The following is a 16,720-nucleotide window of genomic DNA, read 5'->3' on the forward strand; positions in this document are numbered from 1 at the left end:
AGTTACACCAGACGCTGCATTCCCGATGGGATTAAATGGTATAATGCTTGGGTGAGTTAGACGTGTGGTGGTTGCTAAATTTGTAGTTAGCGGGTCCTTCATATTCAGTTTTTTCACGCATCCTAGTCAGCTTGCATCGGGTCTGCCATTTGCTTTTTTCCCTCTTTTCTCTTCATTTTCTCTTCGGTTATTAATTTGAGTCAAGATGCATACATATGTGGCCATCTCTTGGGCTATTGCCCAAGATTAAAAAACATATGAAGGGGTATTGTTAAAGGAGTATGTGCCGAGTCGTGGGATTTTGTCTGTCAACGCACTGATGCGTTTCTCCTAATATCGTTTCATTTTTTTCCTTTGTTGAATTTTTAGACGATTTTCATTGGTTTTGATCCGTATGTTTTCCGTTTTAGTTCCTTATGAGTTGTCCTTTCTCCTTCTTACCAACTTTCCAGTATTCCAGCTTCCCAATGTATTTCCTTGCGTTTTTATACAGCCTTATACCTTTATAAAGTCTCTTTTTCCATATCCAAAACGCACAACTCAAGAAATGGAACGAAACGGGTTGGAACAAAGAAAAGAGGCATTCATCTGTGAATTTATCCCCAGTAATGATTTCTTTCTCTTTTTCCTTGAGGGTGTTAGATGGAGCCGGATTTTATCCAATCTCCCGGCCCTAATATACCGCCATCCTCAGCACGAGCGTCAAGAGACCATTTCCGTAATGGCCGACATAGAAGATCGGAGCGCCACCCAGCTTCAAACATTTCAATCCCCGCCCACCCAATCATCGCGGCATTGTCAGTGCAAAGATAGGGCGGCGGAGCAATAACATCGACATCTGAAAATCCACGAATGTCGAGAAAAGAACGGAACAGCCTCCTCAAGAACCGATTAGCACCAACTCCTCCGCTAATGACAAGGTGTTTCACATCCTCAAACTTTTGACTTTCGCATGTTTGGTCTTGCCGCTGTTCCCTTTGTCCTTGCTGTTGTTGTTCGCGTAAGTTTTGCAGAGCAATCATTGTCCGAGACGCTAGATGTTCGAAACACACTGTCATAAAGGTACGCGCGATATCCATCCTCTCGTCATTTGACATGAAGCCATCTCCGGTATTGCCCGCAGCTTGCCATGGATCTCGTTTGTTGGAGATAATAGTTTGAGCCTGAGATGCGACCCCTGAAAAACTAAATTCCAACTTTCTGGTATTGGCAAACGGCATGGGAAGTGACCATCCCCACCGATTATCCTTCGATTTCATGACTTCCTCCATTCGTGTTCGTGGAGGTTGGTAGTCTGCGTAATCGCTAGGGCCATCGGGGAACGCAAATGTTTCCAACATTTTTCCGTACATCGTAGTATTCGACTGCTCCAGGAACGACTGGGGCAGAAGAGATCTGGCAAGTTTATCCAGAGCATCTCCAATGGCAATGTCAGATGTGGAAGCGAGTATCTCATGATCCACTATTGACCTCGAGAGTACAAGCAGCGTGTGTCCTCCAGATACAAGAATGGACATGAACGGGAAATTCGGCCTACTGCTAGTTCCTGTATCTGGCTTCTCTCTAGCTGTTGTTTCGCCATGCTGTCGTTGCTGGAGAGAAACTGCCAAGCGGGGTGTAAGAAGGTGTGCTTGCATATGATGCACGCCGACAATGGGAACCTGCCAGGCCACCGAGAGTCCCTTAGCCGTATCCAGACCCACGGATAGATTCGATCGCATTCCTGGGCCCCTTGTAACTGAGATGAAATCAGGCTTCCTTCGTAATAGCGGCCCGTCCCCACGGGCGGCAGAGGAGGCAAGGCTGATTATCCGTCCCGCATCATTCGCGCCCGTAAGCTTAGCTGCAGGCAAATACGTCAAAGACTTATTGACCAGCTTTGCTGTATGCTCCTGGTGGGAATCAAGAGCCACGACAGGGTGGATGCCGTGGTATTTCCTCGAGTCCGCTGTGATGTTTTCCAGGAAATGGACGGTAGAGCTGGCGGGGATTGACGACGATGACGACGATGACGATGACAGCTTGCCATGCTTCTCGACAATGGCCACGGATGTGTCATCGCTGAAGAAGTTTCAATCCGTGGGCAAGGCATTCAAGCTGGTCAGCAAAACGTTTCTTCCCTGACATCGATCATGGTTCAAAGAAAGGTTATAGGCATCCCATGTAACATATGTAACCTACCATGACGATTCGATGGCGAGAGTGAGAAGATATCGCCGGTCAGAGATGGAGTGACTAGAGAACAATTTACGACAGCACAGTCCCCGCAATGGTTGCCGGAGAAAAAACATTGATTGTGTTGCTGCGAAAACAAAAGGAGTGTAAGGAGCGGTTGGGCACGAATGGCGATGGGCAGCACAGCAAGCAAGCTTTTTGGTTCTTTCGAGTCCGAAGAAAGTTTACCCAAGGATCTGCAGGAACCAATCACTTGGGCGGAACGGGTTCTTACATGGAATAAGAGAGACAGACAGCCCGCCAGAACACTGAGATTGCGCATTATCTTCTTCCTTTTAAGAAACTCTCCTGCAAGTTTAATTTGTTCTTATGTCGAAAGTTTCGGGAGATGCATCCTAAGAGTTGTTTTAAAATAGCTTCCCAGCGATTTTATCCAAAGTTGTCACTATTCCCCCCCCCAATCCCCAAAGTAGATACTCACGTGAATTCTTTCGCATGCACGGTATCACATACAAGGTGGCACAACTTAATTTTTAGTTTGTGAAAGGACAGGATCGTTGCTATTTTATCCAATTTTCAATGTTACACCCTGAGGATCCAGGCAGGCATCGGACAAGTAAAAGAGCACGATCCAGGATCGTGAAGAAATTTTTTGCAAGGAAGTCCCTGTCTAGGCTTGGAACATCCAAATGTCCTTCCTTGCAAGCGCTAGAAATTTATATGTTACGGTAAGTATGGTACGCACCCTCATAACAGTTTGGGGTTTTGGGTGGGGGAGGGGGAAGGGTTGGGAGGCTTGGTGCCTAAAACTTGGCGGTCAAGTTAGGCACCAAGGCCACATCAGTATTGAGATTTCCATTTAAATTTCTGTACCGGATTTACAGAGAACAACGAGTGTGCTGCTTGGCTTTCACCGCTTTGCCAGCCCTTCCCAAAAGCTTACATCAGAGCTACGCAAGAAAGCAAACCGTTACAATGAAACAGACCATGAAATGAGAAATAATTGTCAATATTCGCTTGGGAGGGAAAGAAAATATCCGAATCAAAAAAATAAATAAAAGTTTAATTTATCCGAAACGAAGAAAGGTTTAAATCAATAGAGTTCGTGAGGGGCATAAATTCCGAAAAGGCATACATGTCTGCTGCTTTCATTTCCCTTCTCTAACACATCACAAAAATGTCCCAGCCACCACCCCTTTAATATTACTAAATATAGCTACTATATCTCCGCCTCGCAAACGAAGGAAATGTGTCCCCCTCCTTCCCCCTCCCGCCTCCCGGCTCCCGGGGCGCGGACCCTCTATTCTCCTGAAGCTGCTGCTCGCTCGCGGTGGGTGAAGCATCGAATTCCCGTGGTGTATGGTTTCATGGGTTTCAATTGAGCGAGTGGCCCCTGGCGCGTGAAAGAGGGGTGGCGGTCCGAGCATACAATTTATCCAGGGACAAAGCTCGCATGTCCACCACACTCAGACAGAAAGGAGAATTGAGTAAGCGGAAAAGAGACCCCACCCCCATTTTCCAAGAGGAGGAACGGAAACAGAGGGATACGACGGGGTCGCGCTGGATAAAGTCATATATATAGAAAGTCATTCAATTTTCCCAATACGGCGTTTTCTGTTATTTTTGCTTTGATATCATTTCACATCCGTCATTTAAGAGCGCAGCAGCCATCGTCGTTCGTCTCTGGACATCTTCACGTAGCCACCATAATAGTCATCTGTGTTCTCAATAGGGGTCACACAGTGGATGGTGGGCTCGCAATTGAACTGGATTCGCTTAGAAGAAGCGCCGCTGCCTGGAGAGCTGGAGCAGGAGCTGGCGCAGGAGCTATTCTTCTTGAGGATGCTTTTCGAAGAGGCAGAGTTGGCATATGCAAAGGTAGCTTGTTGTTGCATGGTGGAGAAGCCTCGTTGGTTGAGCTTTGTGTTGCGAGCAGTTGGGCTCAGAGGAGAAGGCGATAGTGGTGTCCGAGGAGACATGGTCATAGTCATGGCAACGGGAGATTTGAGGGATAGAACAGGACGTGATGTGTTGCTGGTCGAGGCAGCAGCGATGCTCAAAGAGAGCTTAGGCTTAGCGGCGCGTGCAGCGTACATTATGTCTGTGGTTGTCTGTGATCGTTTGAGGGTATGTTGAAGATAAGGGAACGCTTGAATAGATAAGAGGATAGATATAAAAATATATGCTCCTTCTTCAGCGTCGATCAGGGCGAAAATGAGTCGTCGACTCTGGCGCGGCCACGAGACAAGACCGAACGAATAAATAAAATGAAGACACGGAGGCCTGCTGAAAATAACCGGAGACCACTTCAAACTGAAGCGTAGAGACAGAGGATAAAAATAGAATAAATATTAGAGAGGCGCGATGATTGGGCCAGCCAATCAGTGCAAATTGGAATAAAAAATATGAGAGGAGGAAATAAAGAGAAGAAAGGGGAGTTTGAAATTCGAAACAGAGACTGCAGCAAAGAGAGCAGGACAACGAGGGAAACCTCAGCGGCTATATAGACCCTTGAGCTGCCCAGTCGCCCAGTTCGGGGGAGTTGGGGTCAAGGGGCAAAGGGGCAAAGGGGTGCAAAATAACGGTGGTTGGCTGATCGCTGCTGCAACCGCCTGGAAAGGTCCGGGATGCTGAGATGCTTGGACCCAGCCCTCCCTGTCTCGGCCAATAAGGCCCTGGATGTGCAGGGAGGGCGGTGGAAGCGCCCAACCAATGCATGACGACACATCGAGATCACGCATATCTCACGTTGTGGCCACTTGCGGATTCTTGGTCTGGTCTATCAGATGCCAACCCCACCCAACCTCGTCTGCTGGAGTTTGTGCACGGGTTGGACAAGCTGCATGAGAACAAACCGAACAACAGAGGAGGGCGAATGTGTGACCGATGTTGGTGATTTGGCGGTGATGGCGTGGTCGATTTTTTCAAGCCAGCCTTCGTTCCTCTCCGGAATGACAACAACTCAAGGTGCGGGGTAAAGTTGCGATGCTGTGGATCAGCAAATTGCACTGTACTTGGAACCGACCGGATTATTCAAATTTAAATCAACATGTGGAGCTCTCTAGCAAGAGTGCTTTTCGTCTGATAATTCTAAGAATCCATTCCGAACGTTTTTCTTTATAAATTCGAAAAGTCAGTGTAAGTTAGTTAACTTTCAATCAACCACTCGCTGATTGGTTAATTTCTACTCTGCCATCAGAGAAACCCGTTCAGAGTCTTTGGCTTGGCCAGTCATTTTAACTAAATCATATTCTAATAGCTTCAAAGATGACCGTATAAAGTTGTATAAAATGCTTGCAATTTTTAATTTTTAACTTTTTTTACTGCGGCCCTGAGAAGGCTTTTCAAGGGAATTGTATGGAAAAATAACAGGCGTGCTATTAAATCCAAAGGATAAGAAAATGTTGGCGGTTTGGATTGGCCCAGTGGCCTAGCAGAAAAGGGGTTTGCGGGTATGAGAAGCTTTATATGTCATACGGAAGCGGAAAGGTGGAGAGAAAGAAAATATACTCACTGGACATTAGCCAGGTGCAAATCCCATTAATTTGATTGTCAATACTCGAAGCTATACGTTGTAAAGTATGAATTTAAGTTTTCTAAATTTTGAGGGCTCTCGTTTAGATATTGAGGCCCTGACTTCAAACATACTACTAGCAGTCCACACATGATTTCAAAAAATAACTATGCTACTAAGAGCAAATAAGAGTTGGTGAGTCAAAAGGTTACCTCGATCTCAAAATAAATAAAGGGCCGAATCCATGAGTACAATAATGGCAGCGCTTGGGAATTGGGAGATAGTAATAGTCATAATCAGTTGTACAGCGCAGATATACCAACACCAGTAAATGTTAAATTGCTGTGATTTACACTTGTTTCTGTAACATTGCTTGCTTTTGCCTTTTGAAAAAGATAAATAAGAGTAAATTCCCAGGCGGACTTCCCAGATCTTGCTTCCCCCCAAATGCATGGAGCTAGCAAAAGTTTTTTGTTCCATGCGCAGGCGGAGTATTTCGATTGATTCTCAGGGCAATAATGGTTTGAGCAAGAGCACACAGCTCATGTAGCCAAGACCCATACCATTCCTAGTGTCCATACTAGCATTCATCAAATGTAAAAGTTCGGTGGCACTGTGTATAAATTTTTTTACCCTCTCAGATAAATCCGCTTCTGTAGCTATGAGAGTGAGATCCGGCCATTGAATCAAGAAAAAAATAACCAGGTCAGAAAACGAATTGCAGCGAGTAATACTTACTGATCTCATCCAAGTCATTGAATTAAAAAGGAGGTTAAGATTTTCGATCACTGACTGACACAACGTGCTTCATAATTGTTTGATAAAAGCTACTAGTAATGTTGAGAATGTGGAAAGTGAACTGGTATATCTCAAGCCGTTACAATTGAAATACGAGACATTAATCCTCTTAACCACATTTGAGGGGTCCAGGGTAGCTGGGGCTTAATTTACAATGGAGATAACTATCCTGGTCTTTCCTCCATTTCCTCGCGAGCAAAATAGATTTTGCCCCGCAACCTTACGCACTATTGATAGCATACAAGAGAAAATAGACTTCCCTATAAGCATGGAGCTTAATCTCGGATTTCGTTGCCTTGAAGTTCAGTAGAATGGATGGGTCAAAGCAACCCCTGCCAGCAAGGTTTCCTGCATTATTGGGATTGGGTTTGTACCCCTGCCAAGAACCATCAAAAAGACTCAACTTTGACGACAACCAGGACTATGTAGTCTCCCCTTTTTTCTCTTTGGCCTGCGGATTTTGCAAGGCGGGAGAGAGAGACGAGAAAAAATGTTGTCTTTTTGCCCCACTGGCAGTTTACGAGGTGTGGGATATCAGAATTGGCCGATGCGGGGAGGGCGGGTCCGAGCTGTGTAGCTTGTGCCGATAACGGCTCCTTAGGCTCTGCGTAGTGGGCAGCTAAGCTCGAGAACTCCAAACGATGCTCTCCGGTGAGCACAATGCCAGGGGAGATACTCTAGCTACGCATGGAGTCATCAGCCTCGATACATATCACGGGTATCGTAGAAAGAGAGAAAGCGCGTACTGGTCGCGGTCTTCAATGCAGGAACCAAAAAGCTTGTGTAGGGCTCGGGAGTGCTAAAAATAACTAGCCACGATGAAACCGAGGCTTCTTCCCTAACTGCACAAAACAATGCACGTCTTGTCCGCTGTGGCTAGATACGCCGTAACTCAGTAGTTAGTTAACTAGGTATATAAATAAGCCAATCTGACACAGTCAATCGCCTCATCGGCCTGGGACAAAACGCGGACGCGACCATTTTGTCACATGGTTCGCAGGTCCAGCCAACCCACCGCCCACGCCTTGCCCGATCCGGCCGCCGTTACCGGTGGGCCAGATCCGTTGAGTCAGCAATCAAACACCTGCTCCGGCAATTCTATTGGCTGGCCGCTGGTCAGCAGGCAAAAAAATCTGTCACCTTCAAAAAATGACAGTTTTATTTCATTTGGCCTTCCAAGCAAGGTTCTCGATCTCCTATTGCTCTCTGGTGTTTTTTTTTTGCAAGACCACCACATCCCACCGCTCACACGCACACTCATTCTCTTTGTGCATATTATTATGAATCGTTGGAAGTGATTTTTCATATTTCTTCATTTTCCGCTTTTTTGTTTTGCAGTTGGTTTAAGGTGTTGGTTTTCCAAGGTTGTTACGTTTCGACTTTCGTTTCTCCCCTGTTCACTCACTACTGGTAGGCTGGCTAGCTCTAATCTTGCCAGAACCTCTTAGCTGCATTCCTCGGAATCGCGGCTGTTGACCTTGTCGAAATACCCAGTTCGTTTTTTCTTTTGGCCTTTTCTTCAGCCTCACATCCTAACTCCAACAGCTCTCTCACCTGGATAGCTTCGTGGTACCGTGCATGAGTGTGTGAGTGTGTGGCTATCGTTGAGTTCCAATTACCAATTAGCCTGCTCACCCCACAAATCTTTCAATCATGGCTGGAGTTAAGGATAGTATAAAGGATTCCCTCAGGGGAACCATTGTGCCGGATCCAACCTTGCCAGTTACATCCCGGATCAGGGCACACTTCCACCATCATTCTAGAATTGATAGCGAGACAGAAGAGCGATATATGAACGAGGAGGATTTCATCAATGCCATTGCCCCCGTACATGAAGACTATGTAAGTAGTCTTTTTTATTTCCATGAGCTACGTAATCAGAAAAAAAACATCGATCCGCTGACACCTCGATTTTAATTCACAACCGACAGCACAAAATTAAACGCGAACAATACGGTATCCTATTCCGAGTTGCCGACCGACGAAAGACTGGCAAAGTAAACCTGCATGATTGGGCCGCGTTCGAGAATCTAATTGCCAAGCCCGATGCGGAATATGAGATTGCATTCCGTTTGTTTGACGTTGAGGGGACGGGCGCGATTAAATATGAGACGTTCCAAAAGCTATATAAGGAGAATACGGGGAGCGATAGTATCCCCTTTGACTGGAACTCGGAATGGGCATCATTGTATACAGGAACGAAGAAGCGACGGCATGACATGACCTACCCTCAATTTGCACAGATGCTCCGTGGCCTCCAGGGCGAGAGAATACGCCAGGCATTCCACCTTCTCGATATGGATGGGGATGGATACATCGAGCCGGAGGATTTCCAGCGTATCATACTGAAGACCTCCAAACACAAGCTTTCAGATCATGTGCTAGATAATCTACCCTCCCTGTGTACTATTAGCGCGGGAAGTAAGATTTCGTATGCAAACGTCCGCGCTTTTCAGAATATAATACGAGAGATGGATATGATCGATAACATCGTCCGCAGCGCCATCAGCAAGAGTCACGATGGCAAAATCACCCGCACCGATTTCCTCAACGAAGCCGCTCGCATAGCGCGCTTTTCTCTCTTTACCCCTATGGAGGCTGATATCCTCTTCCACTTTGCCGGTCTCGATACACCCTCGGGAAAACTCTCCTTAAACGATTTTGCGAAAGTCGTAGACGCTTCATGGCATTCTACAGCTGCTGCGCTCGGTAATGCTGCGGTGGAAGGCGCCACGCAAGCCGCAGACAAGGCCACTACCAAATCGAAACAGGTCCTCCATAGTATCTTGGAGTCGGTGCATCATTTTGGTCTGGGCAGCATTGCAGGTGCCTTTGGTGCATTCATGGTCTACCCCATTGACCTTGTCAAGACGAGGATGCAGAACCAGAGAAGTGCACGTGTCGGAGAAAGGTTGTATAGCAATTCGATCGATTGTGCGAGGAAAGTTATTCGGAATGAAGGTGTTCTTGGCTTGTATTCGGGTGTGGTACCGCAATTAATTGGCGTTGCCCCTGAAAAGGCCATCAAACTCACGGTAAACGATCTGGTTCGCGGGACGTTCACGGACAAGCAGACAGGGAAGATCCCATTGCCGTGGGAAATTTTTGCAGGTGGTGCTGCTGGTGGATGCCAAGTGGTATGCTTATTGTTTATTTTCTTCGTTTCCTTTTTTTGTCTGTTGCTAAGTTTTACAATTAGGTTTTCACAAACCCCTTAGAGATCGTGAAGATTCGTCTGCAAGTCCAAGGAGAGATCGCCAAGAGCGTTGAGGGTGCGCCACGTCGATCAGCCATATGGATCATCAAAAATCTGGGATTGATGGGCCTGTACAAAGGAGCTAGCGCCTGTTTACTACGTGATGGTGAGCAAAAATAATAAAACTACTACTTTAATGCAACTATCTAACCGGCAAACTCCCAGTGCCATTCTCCGCCATTTATTTCCCAACCTACGCACACTTGAAATCCGACTTCTTTGGCGAATCCCCCACAAAGAAACTAAGCGTAATCCAGCTCTTAACCGCCGGTGCCATCGCTGGTATGCCAGCCGCCTACCTCACGACACCATGCGATGTCATCAAGACGAGATTGCAAGTCGAAGCCCGCAAAGGCGAAACGAAATACACCTCCCTACGCCACTGCGCGAAGACGATAATGAAAGACGAAGGCTTCCGCGCGTTCTTCAAAGGCGGCCCGGCACGTATCTTCCGCTCGTCGCCGCAGTTCGGATTTACGCTTGCTGCCTATGAGGTTCTGCAGAAATGGCTACCGCTTCCGGGCAGTCATGCAGAAGAAGTTACGCCCATCGGCCACATCGAGCCGGGGTTGGGTCAGCGGGCGACAGGGCCTCTGCCGTATATCCGGTCGCGGAACGCGCTGAAACTCATTCTTGATTTGGATGAGAATTTTGGCCGGATCAAGGTGCCCAAGGGCGCGGCGTTGCCTGGTGGTGCTGCATGAACATGATGAAGCAGACAGAGGTGTGTATGTTGATCCACCTCTCCATGCCGTGTTTCAGTATCTCGAACCGCTTTCTTTCTTACTTCCCCTTTGCTCGTAAGCCTACTTTGTGCATTCTCTTCTCGCCTGCCCTTGGTTTGGCTCTTCGTATCGATCAACCACACTGACCAGGCTACGCAACCAAGCAGTGATCCTCCTCTTGCTGCCCCGTCCCCTAACCTCATTTCACCACCGTCTCTTTGCTCAAGTTTTTTGCCATAACGCCATAGATTTTGTTTATTAATTTTATTATTCATCTAAATCTCTTAGTCGACCTCCTTTCTTACCCCAGCGGCGTCGTTGCATACTTCCCATTTCACACATAAATCCTCTAATGAAAAATCATTTGCTTGCATTCTCTTAGATGGCCTTTCCTTTTAAGAACGACATATTCGTTTTCTTTTTAATTTTTCATCTTAATATTGCCTTCATCCACATCTCGATTGTCTCTTTTTTGATTTTTCCCTCTGCCTTTTTTGCTTTTCTTTTTGGAAAACTAACAGGATGTCCCTTACATAACCTGCTCCTGACCTATTTTCGTCTTTGTTTTTAGCACATCGCCCGTTTTTCACGGATAAAAGAGAAATACAATCGTATCGATAGAATGATAGAAAATAGAGAGAGGGAGGGAGGGAGCGAAAGAGCGATAGAACAACTCACACCCCCTTTAATCACTAACCACAACACTAACATCCATTTCTTCTCTCAATTTCTACTTTTTATATTTGTGTTATCTAGACTCTAACTAGACCAGACTAACCTCCTTTACTTGCTGAGCGGATTTTTCTCGTATTGTTTTATATTTTGTACTTGTTATTTATCCGCCTGTGGCTTAACTTCTTCCTCTCTCTCCCCCCTCAATTCTTCCAAAATAAATCAAATATGAGGCTTTTCTGCCTTAAACTGAGCGTTAGATGGTCGCTTTCTAGGACATTAGTTTATTCATTTTCATACTTCTTTCTTGATGCTGCAATAGAACCATGGGATGAGAAAACAATCATAATGTGGGGTGATTTCTGTGCCCATGAAGCCCTACGGTCGAATCATTAATTGGTTTATTCCAGAGCATATGCGCCCCGGTTCGAGCGATGATCTTTCACAGATCAGACTAGGTTCTCTTATGTTTTAACACTCAGATGCGTATTTTTCTCAACTTAGAAACTTTTTTCTGTTCTCAGATCTTCTGAATCATAGTTCATATCTAAAAATATACAACAACTGAATCTTTAAGATTGGAAAGATTAAAGAATATATAATATACTGTATACAAAAATCCACTCGGTTAAATTAATTACTATAATAGATCAGTTGATTAAGGGATGTTAAATGAATACATATATCCCATGAGGTTTGGAGCTTGGTTTTTCACAACACTGAGCTTTTGTGGTTACGTCATGGCGCGACCTCCTTTTCTGCTGAATGAGGGGAATCACATAGGGCTGCAAGATGTTTAATCTACGGAATGGATAATGTCGCTAGTAAGATTTTGTATATTATTCACATCCAATGAATAATAACTGAAAGAAAAGATATCCCACATCAAGGCATCGCTCCACTTTCTTGATAGGATTGTTGCCAAACATATCAATAACAAAAGGTATAGTAGTAAAGTGGGCAATCATTATCATGCATGGCTACCATTACGCTATATATACTAAGCAACATATCTTCAGCAAAGAAAGGGGAATCATTCCATGAACCAATCCTGCTGTTCTGCATTTTAACAAACTCCTCATGCGAGATGAAACCGTGATCCAACCTAGTCCGATCCATGGAGGCGGGGAAAAGAGAAAAAGACAACAAAAGTTTTACCAATTTAGACCTCATCATCCCGAGAGTCGATCTCGTCTGGGGGAGGAAGGGGAGGGCGACCAAGAAAAAAGAAAGAAAGAATAAAAAGGAAACTCAAATAAAAATACCCGTTGTCAAACCAAGAATTGTCGCCACCCCAATCCCCAGCGCCGTCCGTCCAAGATATTTCTTCTTTTTCCTCTTCTCCCCGCCCTCCCGCCGCGCATGCACTTCGCCGTTCAACCGCTGGATATCGCCCCTCAACATTCTCCCACTCTCCTCCACAAGTCCAATCTTCCTGTGCAGATGCGCTTTCATCTCCTCAAGCTCCTGGCCGTACTCGAAATCCTTCCTTCGGAGTGCTTTATCCAATTCCTCACGCAGTGTAGTCAGTTCGCTAGCATACCGTTGCCTCTTCTCCCTGATCGCCGAATATAGTTCTCGACCTGCCGCCGTTTCGCTCAGTTGCTGGTCGTGTGTGACCATTTCACGCTGGATGTCCAGGGGTGCTATGAGGTGTTGGTTGTACCGGAAGCAGGTTTTGATAATCTCCTTCGCTGATGACCTGCTCCCGTCATGACGCATCATCATGCCTCCGTGGCCGAGGATGCCGCTCCAGTAACGATCGCGTAGTTCCCTCTCGCGACTTACCCCCTCCTCGAACGTGGGTAGGATTTCCCACATGTTCGTGATCATGATTGCATTGGATAAACCCTCTGCGCCACAAAGCTTTTTGAACATGCGTAGGCTGTGTAAGGCATGGCTGTCCATGCGCCTAGCTATTATGTCGTGTAGGTATATGATGCCGCCCAGCTTAATGTCGTTGCTGTAGATCTGGCAAAGGAAGTTGGCTATAGAGCTGAGAGTAGTGATGTCGCTTCTACTGGCGTTGTTGAAGCTTGGAATATCTACGAGGGCCACTCGTGTTGCCTGGTTAATTTGGTACGGGTAGATTTCGATGGTGTTCGTGCCTATGCAAGTCGAATTAGAGAAAAGATAAATCGGAGGGAAGATCAGACTGGTTTATTTGCGATGAATCTGATATGGCAAGGGAGTAAACTTGCATCCTTCGAGGCCGATAGAGTCACCCGGCCCGTCGGCCAAAAGGGAAATAAAAGTGCTTTTCCCTGACCCCGTTAGTCCCATTATAGGAATCACAATGCAATTTGGGCTAATATTTTTATTTCCAGGTTAGTGAATGGTCGAAGAAAAATGGGTAGTTTCTATGGAGCTTACCAGGGCCTGGCTTCCTCCTGCCTTTGGCGCAGCGCCAGGTTTGTACTTTCATTTTGACTTAGATTCTGGCTGTGATGTAGCGGCGGCTGTGGCAGTCTAGGAGGTCTACTGTTTTGAGGGGCTCCTGAAGGGGGGTTGTTCGATAACCATTCTTGACTTGACAACGGACTATGATGATACGGTGGGGGCGAGCGACGAACAGATGGCGCAGGAGAAGAGAGCCGCGATGACCCGACGAAGCTATACGGCGGGGGAGGGGGCTCGTGGCTGTTTAGCACGGACATGTTGAGGCTTTCGATCCGACCCCTGAGTTCAAGTTGATAACAGGCTGTGAACACTGCGGAAGCACACGCACAAGGAAACCTTCTAGAGAAAGTAGATAGAGCAGGATCAGAGACCTGATGAGATACTTTTTTTATTAATATCGTCTCCTGATGTGGCGCGCTTCTGCAGCAACGTGTAGCCTGCAACGCGGACAACCCTTGTTGGTCAGTTGAGTTGGCGCCCTTGGTTTCTGGCTCTCCTCTCCTTTCTAGCTATTCCCACGCCCCCCAACACTTAGTTTGAAAGATGATTCAAGTTTAGAAATGACCCTTTTTTCTTTTGTATGGTGGGTAACACGAAAAAAAAAGGCACAGTATCATGTTGTAGATGGCACAGCCACACTTTTCAGACCATGATGTGATGGCCAATAAGATGAGCAGTAGCGTCGGAACATCCTCAGCGCTGCAAACATGCTTGGAAGCTCTAACCCGCTTGCTTCATTGCGTGATCCCAATTCAATGGGATATTGACGTTCGCATCATGGAAGGATTGATAATCCAAATACCAGTGAGGGGCAAAAGACTAACTTGCGCGCTGCCATCGACCTTTACCACGAAGGAGTTCTCTCGGGCCCTTAACGTCCAAGTTGGTAAGGTTGTTGACCCCCAAAATGTTTTCCCCGGGCTCCTGGCATATATGCTTAATGGTCCTGATCTTCAGGGGTACTAGTATGTATTACAGCTGTCCACATGGGCTGTTTCTTCTGCTGATCTGACCTTCCAGTATAAATTCACGAACCCTCAGCAGCCCTTAAGCCAGCAGCAACTTGCCCATCGGTGACGTACGGCGCTCATCTAGAAATCGGAGGCGGGCACGGGATCATCATTTCCTAGATTGCGTGCAATTTTTGTTAACACTTATTGTTAGCTTGAATATTCGCGCGGCTTCGCCCTGCTCCTAGTCCTGGGTCGCCGTCATATCATCCCGTTGGCATCATAATGCTCAACGACACGGGCAGCACTGCTCTAACAGTTTTGACACAGATCTGATTGCATTGGACGTCTCTGCAGATTATTAGCGATGATATATCTACCAATGATATATCGATGTGGATATGGCCCGCTGGTTTCAAGAGCCACCGCAAGTGGAATCATCTAGCGACGTCGGATCACACTTAAAAATACAATTTGTTAACTCTTCAATGGCTTCCTTGTCTGGTGAATTCTTTTATGATCTCTCCCGAAATTGAGACTGAACATACTGTACACTGTATATTATATAATTTACCCTTTTCTCTCTGAATTCTTAACACCGTAGTTTGCTGCGTTTTATGCATGAATATACCTCTCTACCACCTCTTTTCTTTTTCTTTTCTTTTCCTCTTTTTACGGCTACCACAAGCTGCGTTCTCCTGTATTGTCCCACGCTGTAGCCTGACGACAGTATACCGAACCCTGCAGAACCTGGACATATCGGTTGTTCAGCCCTTTGGTATTTAGAACTCATGCAGCAGCGTTGAAGCTAATAGTAATTAACCCAGAGCCTTCTCGGTGCCTTTCTAGTTCTCTAGTTATTAGCTACATATGCTGGGGTCCCGGACAGGTGAATCAGCATAGACGAAACGATGCAAAAGTGAGTGCGTCAGGTTCAACATCAATGCTCAGTGCCCGAGCAAAACCCGAGGCTTATTCCATGGAGGCGGTCTGGATGAGTGAGGTGGTGGTAGGTGCAACGGGGCCACTGGATGGAACAGGCCAAGCATGGTCAGGGATGTAAGTTGAATTTTGCGTGTCAAGCAAACATAATGATGTACGGGCTGCGCTAGGAACATGTTTCTGACTAGTGGGGAGGTATTTTGTCTGAGATTATTTCGGGAGCAAGGACATTTTAAAATTTGTAACAAGGTCGATGTCGAATTCGTATACTAGTGTGGGACGGAATGTTTAGAAGAAACTGGACGGTCGTTGAGGCTTGCTCCTTTCCGCAGTAGATACATCATTAGAAGTGGTTGGTTGATACTTGGTTGTCTCACCCGGTTCCCCATGCTGTTGCGTAGTTGACTGTTGGGAATCATCAAGATCACCATCGGATTTTGATGCATCTCCGCGTTGCGTCCGCTTCGACCTGGAATGCCATAGGGATTCTTCCTGCTCAATTTCTCTCAACACTAAAGGATCCAATCAATTAATATTGGTTTTCTTCACATATATCAAGCAGTATAATTACCTTCTTCCCACTCCCTTTCTTTTGCTTCGTCCCCGGTTCCCAATAGTCTCTTCACATCCACATCTTCCCCCTTCTGAATTCGCTCGATAACTTCTTTCAGCAGCCGCATTTTCGCATCTGCACTCCGGTTATAATTCGCACACTCATTTCGGAGCATAATCATACGAATTGCCTGAGAGCCGATGAGAGTGAACATGATTACATAAAATGTAGCTGGATTAGGCGCTCTAGATTTTCGGCCTGCGGCCTCTGTCCCACGCCAATTCCCGTTTCGAAGGAATTTCGGAACCAAAGAGGTCCACATCGAAGGTTCCAGGATCTTGGGAACTACCCGGCTCGTTGCAAGACATCGGAGTTGGGAAAGATGCTGGGTTGGCAGACTGGATCGGAACAGGATGGGATTGGGAGGATTTGTGCGGCAACAATGCCTCAATAATAAGGATCGGGAGGACATAGTAAAATATGATTCTTCCACTGTAGAGAATGAATATTATCTTCTCAATGTTGGAGTAGAGAGGGAAAATGGGATAATGTCAAAAGTCGTAGGTCAATATCAGAAGAGAAAAAAGACGCTAAACCCATTGGAGATTTTTTGCAATATGGTTGCTTATATAATCACTTTGGTTGCCCGGCAACCATTAACTAGCTAGCTAGACCAACTTCTGCAACTCGCGGCCATCATCGCGGTAGAACATGGAACATGGCCAACTTCATTGA

The 16,720-nt window shown here is 46.2% G+C and overlaps 6 protein-coding genes across 6 annotated transcripts; 2 read left to right on the forward strand and 4 right to left on the reverse strand.

Annotated features, from left to right (window-relative positions):
• Positions 1 to 153: 153 nt before the first annotated feature.
• HCBG_00585 (glycoprotease) lies at positions 154 to 2,316 on the reverse strand (the record flags this gene model as incomplete). The annotated part of the gene is made up of 2 exons (XM_045427635.1): positions 154 to 2,061; positions 2,182 to 2,316. 2 exons carry the CDS (start codon positions 2,289 to 2,291, stop codon positions 639 to 641), a joined length of 1,533 nt encoding a protein of 510 aa, XP_045291610.1.
• A 1,511-nt stretch (positions 2,317 to 3,827) lies between these two features.
• On the reverse strand, positions 3,828 to 4,271 carry HCBG_00586 (uncharacterized protein; the record flags this gene model as incomplete). Its single annotated transcript, XM_045427636.1, has 1 exon — positions 3,828 to 4,271. The coding sequence occupies one exon, from the start codon at positions 4,269 to 4,271 to the stop codon at positions 3,828 to 3,830; it is 444 nt and encodes a 147-aa protein (XP_045291611.1).
• A 3,422-nt stretch (positions 4,272 to 7,693) lies between these two features.
• Positions 7,694 to 10,848, forward strand: HCBG_00587 (mitochondrial inner membrane protein; the record flags this gene model as incomplete). The annotated part of the gene is made up of 5 exons (XM_045427637.1): positions 7,694 to 8,329; positions 8,419 to 9,624; positions 9,687 to 9,849; positions 9,909 to 10,467; positions 10,636 to 10,848. The coding sequence occupies 4 exons, from the start codon at positions 8,141 to 8,143 to the stop codon at positions 10,445 to 10,447; spliced, it is 2,097 nt and encodes a 698-aa protein (XP_045291612.1).
• A 1,543-nt stretch (positions 10,849 to 12,391) lies between these two features.
• On the reverse strand, positions 12,392 to 13,797 carry HCBG_00588 (uncharacterized protein; the record flags this gene model as incomplete). The annotated part of the gene is made up of 3 exons (XM_045427638.1): positions 12,392 to 13,248; positions 13,366 to 13,448; positions 13,514 to 13,797. The coding sequence occupies 3 exons, from the start codon at positions 13,795 to 13,797 to the stop codon at positions 12,392 to 12,394; spliced, it is 1,224 nt and encodes a 407-aa protein (XP_045291613.1).
• Positions 13,798 to 14,164: 367 nt separating this feature from the next.
• On the forward strand, positions 14,165 to 14,738 carry HCBG_00589 (uncharacterized protein; the record flags this gene model as incomplete). Its single annotated transcript, XM_045427639.1, has 2 exons — positions 14,165 to 14,505; positions 14,705 to 14,738. The coding sequence occupies 2 exons, from the start codon at positions 14,165 to 14,167 to the stop codon at positions 14,736 to 14,738; spliced, it is 375 nt and encodes a 124-aa protein (XP_045291614.1).
• Positions 14,739 to 15,164: 426 nt separating this feature from the next.
• HCBG_00590 (uncharacterized protein) lies at positions 15,165 to 16,516 on the reverse strand (the record flags this gene model as incomplete). Its single annotated transcript, XM_045427640.1, has 3 exons — positions 15,165 to 15,944; positions 16,004 to 16,120; positions 16,169 to 16,516. The coding sequence occupies 3 exons, from the start codon at positions 16,455 to 16,457 to the stop codon at positions 15,721 to 15,723; spliced, it is 630 nt and encodes a 209-aa protein (XP_045291615.1).
• Between the last annotated feature and the right edge of the window lie 204 nt (positions 16,517 to 16,720).

This window comes from Histoplasma capsulatum (assembly GCF_000150115.1).
Source record: "Histoplasma capsulatum G186AR genomic scaffold supercont2.1, whole genome shotgun sequence".
NCBI classification, from domain to species: Eukaryota; Fungi; Ascomycota; class Eurotiomycetes; order Onygenales; family Ajellomycetaceae; genus Histoplasma; species Histoplasma capsulatum.